The following is a 5,144-nucleotide window of genomic DNA, read 5'->3' as shown; positions in this document are numbered from 1 at the left end:
CCTTGAATTCTTGAATGATTGGGCCAAACTAGGCTCAAATCATGCTTTGAAAAATAAAGCAAGGAAAGCCCATTAAAGAAGCAAAGTCGGCGCCGATTATACATGTTATAATGATTCTCGGTTTTCTTACTTTCCTAATTCCAATATAATTGGAAAACCTAGGGCTAATGAGACTCTTTATTAAATCATATATATAAACATCACTCTCCTGGTCAAGGTCACGTTTTATAGAAGCACAAAAAGGCAAGACTTCTCTGAAATATAAAAACACAAAAGTGAAACCTAGAGTGACCAAGAAAAGTGATAGCCGTGTAGTTGACTTTTGGTTCACCACCAATCGGTGATTCTTTGCTTTGCACATTCGCAAGGAGATTAAGGGGAATACCAAGGAAACGACGTAGGCTTTCCAAGTTGGTAGAGATCAAGACGGTGGTTCGTGCGTTCAAGAAAAAGAAGAAAGCGTAGGACCTCGTTTTTGAAGAGGTTAGTTAATCTCTAACTTTCTTGATGTCATGTTGTGTGTGCTTGATCTTGTTTTAATAATTGTTTGGATATAATCCTAGAAGCATGCTAGGATTATTTACAAAGATTAAAACTTGATCTTATGTGTTCGATTAACATGTTAAAATAATATTTGAAATCAAATAAATTTTTAGAAGCATGTTAGGCAAAAACACGCTATGGCCGTAGGGCATTGTTCGCTAAATTTTGATTTATACCTATGCTAAGACAATCCTAGTTAGCTTCCGCTGTGTGTCTAAAATTAGTTTTAGCAGCCAACAAATGGTATCAGAGGAAACTTAGTATGTATTAAGTCAAGATTAACACAAAGATTCATTAGAAAAATAATTGCGCGCTAGATTGGTGCCTAGGGTGTGCGATTGATTTTGTGAATTTTTTTGGATGCCACTAACACTTGTTTTGCAGCCTTGAGATACTGTACTAAGCTGGTATTAATTTATTTAAATTTATTATTTTGGGTTGTAACCCATAGGCTCGCGTTTAGAGTCTATGGGATATTTTTTGTAAAGCTGTTTTTTTTTTCAGATTTGTAGTTTCATTGCTTTGTAAATTCATTAGAATCACTTGTAAGTCTTCCCCAAGGTATAGGATTTTTTGTACTAGTACTTAGTGATGTTATGAATGGAAAAGAATGAAGAAATCGTGAAGAAACACAGCTGAAAAACTGCAGCAGCCAAGACAAGCTGCGTGCGCGACAGATTTTCCAGATTTGTGCTTGGAGTGTTCCTAAGGGGTATTTCGGTTTGTAACTCAATTTTTTTGGTAACCAAAATATTTTTCTGGACTAGGGACACCCCTGGAAAGCCTCTGGAAGTTACAAACGCAGGTTCGTGATGGAGTTCAACACAAAGAAAAATCCCCGAAAGTGAAGCAGGCTCACGGCCCACGGCTAGGGTTTCTCCCTAGTCTTCGAGTCACGATTGGAGATGGATATCTGCATGTCAAAAATCATGAAGACCAGCTTAGATACAGTATCATATGTGTTTATTATGTTTGTTTATTTTGCTTTATTTAATTATGCTTTTACTTATGTGAATGGATGTACGATTAAATTGGCATATAGACAAGCCTTGGCACCGGGCTTATTAGGAATCACTTTTTGACATCTAATAATCTATATGTAATTACGTGATTAGATGAACTTTCGTGGCATAATTTAATAGATTAAAGATTTAGGTTAATCACCTAATTAACTATTGGGAATAATTATGAGTTTAATCACGTGGAATTACATAATTGGTTAACGATTAAAGGTTGATTCGAGCCACTAGGATCTAAGGTAATCTTCAACCAGAAAAACCCTAATAATAAATTATTGAGTAGGAGAGGGTTATATCTAATGATATGACCCGTGGCTTCCCAAAGGTTAATCCTCACTAAGGTATATAAACTTACTCGTGTTGCATGCGCAACCCCCCTCTGGGATGGAGTTTATATGCCAGGTCTAGTGGGAGGATTTCAAGTGGAAATTTCAATTCTTATTTGTAGATGGTACTTACTCGTGTTGCATGCGTAACCCCCCTCTGGGATAGAGTATTCATTAGATGCAATAGTAGAATTGAAAGCTGATAACTTAGGACACGCTTGTATGAAAGCTTACTTGTGTTGCATGCGTAGCCTCCTCTGGGATGGAGTTTTCACATGAGCAAGTTCTAGTAGGTTAAACCTTGGTTTACACTCAACCTACAAATGAGCCAAATAATTAGCGATCAAGAAATTCAATAGGCCCAAAAGGCTAGATGCTTGAATTTATTTGACTGAGTTAGACTTGGGTCAACTAGACAAGCAATTGTTGTTGGTTGATATGCTATTACATTTAATTTACTTAGTAAATGTTTGGGTTTTTATTACCTAGTAGATATGTAAAAAGTTTAAATAATTGGAGCATTCATCTAATGCATTTTAAATGTTTTAAATTTCAGATGTCATTTTCTCCACTTATTTCCATATTGAATGAAAACAAACTATCTGGACCGAATTATGTTGACTGGAAATGAAACTTGGACATAGTGCTCACCTTAGGTGGGTACAAGTATGTTCTAATCGAGGATTGTCCTGAGTTGGGCCCTGACCCAATAGATGAGGACAGATTGGCTCGGCAAAAATGGATTAATGCTAATGACATGGCCAAGTGCTATATCTTAGCGTCTTTATCGCCAGTATTGTAGAAACAACATGAGAACATGCAAACAGCTGGAGACATGATCTTCAGTCTGCAGGAAATGTTCCAACAAACCACTCGCCCTGCAAGGCAGCAAGCGATAAAGAAGTTGATGAACGCCAAGCAGGCCGAGGGTACTCCCGTGAGAGAGCATATGCTCAAGGTCATGGAGTACCTCTATGAAGCCTTGGATCTTGGTGCTGAAATCGATGGACAAACGCAGGTGGATATGGTATTGGAGACCCTGTCAAGCTCATTCTCCCAGTTCAAGTTGAACTTCAACATGAACAAGATGGAGATGTCTCTTCCAATGCTTATGAAGGAACTTCAATCCACTGAGCAGATAATGGGAAAGGAGAAGCAAGTCCATTTTGTTAAGGTTTCTAATTCTGGGCCCAAAAAGCTTAAAAAGAAGAAGAAGCAAGCCACTGCTGCCAAAGGCCCAAAGATAAAGAAAAAGGGCAAGGTTGTGAAGGGAAAAGGCAAATGCTTTCATTGCAACCAGAAAGGGCACTGGAAAAGTGATTGCCCAAAGCTTCTAGCAAAGAAGCAGATTGAGGGTAATATTCTATTTATTGAGGCTTGTTTAGTGGTTGATTCTACTGTATCCTGGATTGTAGACTCTGGAGCCACTAATCATGTTTGCAATTCATTGCAGGGGTTTCAGGAAACCAGGAAACTTAATAAAGGAGAATCACTTTGAGGACTGCTTCAGGAGTCATAGTAGAAGCTACTAAAGTAGGAATAGTTAATTTATATTTTGGATGTAATAAGATTTTAACATTGAACGATTGCCTTTACGTTCCGGATATTAGACGAAATTTAATTTCAGTTTCAAGTTTAATGTCAGAAGGGTATCATTTATCTTTCCTTTCTAATGTTACAATTACTAGATATGGAAAGGAAATATGCTCTGGAACTATGAATGGAAATCTGTTTTATTTACATCCAAATTCCTACTCTGGTAATAATTGTGATATTATGCATGCTGAACTAGAAAGAGAAAGGCCACATCCAATGAGGAAACCCTTTGGCACTTACGACTTGGCCATATTAACCAAACAAGAATCAACAGGCTAGTTCATGATGGGTCACTCGGCCCATTAGATATGAACAGTATGCCACAATGTAGATCTTGTTTAGAAGGTAAAATGACTAAGAGGTCGTTCAAGTCCAAAGGCCTTAGGGCTAATGATTTACTTGAGTTGGTGTATACAGACGTATGTGGACCAATGACGGTACAAGCCCGATAAGGTTTTGAATACTTCATTACTTTTACTGATGATTACTCTAGGTATGGATGCATTTATCTAATGCACCGCAAGTCTGAGGCGTTTGACAAGTTCAAAGAGTTTAAGGCTTTTGCAGAGAACCAATTGGATAAACGCATCAAAGCTATACGGTCTGACCGTGGTGGCGAATACATGCTAGATGAGTATAAACGGTATCTCACGGATAATGGCATTGTTACTCAGCTTTCTGCACCTAGAATTCCTCAACAAAATGGGGTAGCAGAAAGGAGAAACAGGACTCTACTGGATATGGTAAGATGCATGATGTGTCGTGCTACTCTTCCTGAATCTTTTTGGGGATATGCCCTAGAAACTGCCATGCACATCTTGAATTTAGTACCGTCTAAGTCAGTATCAAAGACACCTCATGAGAGGTAGACTGGAACGCAAGTCTGATCCTAGAAATCTAAAAGTTTAGGGATGTCCGGCTTTTATATTGGCAGATAAGACAACTAAATTTGGACCAAGATTTGTGCTATGCTACTGGGTTGGATTTCCTAAAGGGACTCGTGGTGGCTATTTCTACAATCCTGAGAGTCAAAAAGTATTCGTTAGCATGAATGCTAGATTCTTAGAAGAAGATTGTATAAACAGCAGTGAACCAAGGAAGATAATCCTTGAAGAACAAAATCTTGATGGTTCAACTTCCGGTCCAGCAGAAAATGTTGAGAATGAACAAATAGCCGAAACAATTTTGGATGCAACACCAGAGCTTCGTCGTAGTGGGAGGGTCTCACGACCTCCTGAAAGGTTCATGTACTTTGGAGAGTCAGTTTTGGCAGTGTCTGACGAACTTGAACGAGATCCCACTAGTTACGAAGAAGCAGTTTCTGATGTTGATGTGGATCATTGGCTCAAAGCGATGGAATCTGAATTAGAGTCTATGTATTCTAATGAAGTGTGGGATATTGTAGACATACCTGATGGAATAAAACCCATAGGGTGCAAATGGGTCTACAAAAGGAAAAGAGGAGTAGATGGAAAGGTTGAAACCTTTAAAGCAAGGTTGGTGGGGAAGGGCTATACTCAAAAAGAGGGTATGGACTATGAGGAGACTTTCTCACCTGTAGCCATGCTTAAGTCCATCAGAATACTTCCCGCCATATCAGCTCATTTTGATTATGAGATATGGCAGATGGAAGTTAGGATGGCTTTCCTCAATGGCCATC

At 38.6% G+C, this 5,144-nt stretch overlaps 1 protein-coding gene across 1 annotated transcript; it reads left to right on the top strand.

Annotated features, from left to right (window-relative positions):
• Window positions 1-2,705: 2,705 nt before the first annotated feature.
• On the top strand, window positions 2,706-4,535 carry LOC119987884. The gene is made up of 2 exons (XM_038832787.1): window positions 2,706-3,062; window positions 4,419-4,535. Exons 1-2 carry the CDS (start codon window positions 2,706-2,708, stop codon window positions 4,533-4,535), a joined length of 474 nt encoding a protein of 157 aa, XP_038688715.1.
• Window positions 4,536-5,144: the final 609 nt, after the last annotated feature.

This window comes from Tripterygium wilfordii, chromosome 21 (assembly GCF_013401445.1).
Source record: "Tripterygium wilfordii isolate XIE 37 chromosome 21, ASM1340144v1, whole genome shotgun sequence".
In the NCBI taxonomy this organism is placed as follows: domain Eukaryota; kingdom Viridiplantae; phylum Streptophyta; class Magnoliopsida; order Celastrales; family Celastraceae; genus Tripterygium; species Tripterygium wilfordii.
The sequence above is the reverse complement of the archived record's forward strand: the minus strand, read 5'-3'. Positions and strand labels throughout refer to the sequence as shown.

Excerpts from the sequence above, each read along its gene's own strand:
- LOC119987884 (XM_038832787.1), top strand. The coding sequence starts at position 2,706 with ATGCAAACAGCTGGAGACATGATCTTCAGTCTGCAGGAAATGTTCCAA. Across the intron at positions 3,063-4,418 it reads AGCAAGTCCATTTTGTTAAG|ATAAGACAACTAAATTTGGA; the intron begins GTTTCTAATTCT and ends TTATATTGGCAG.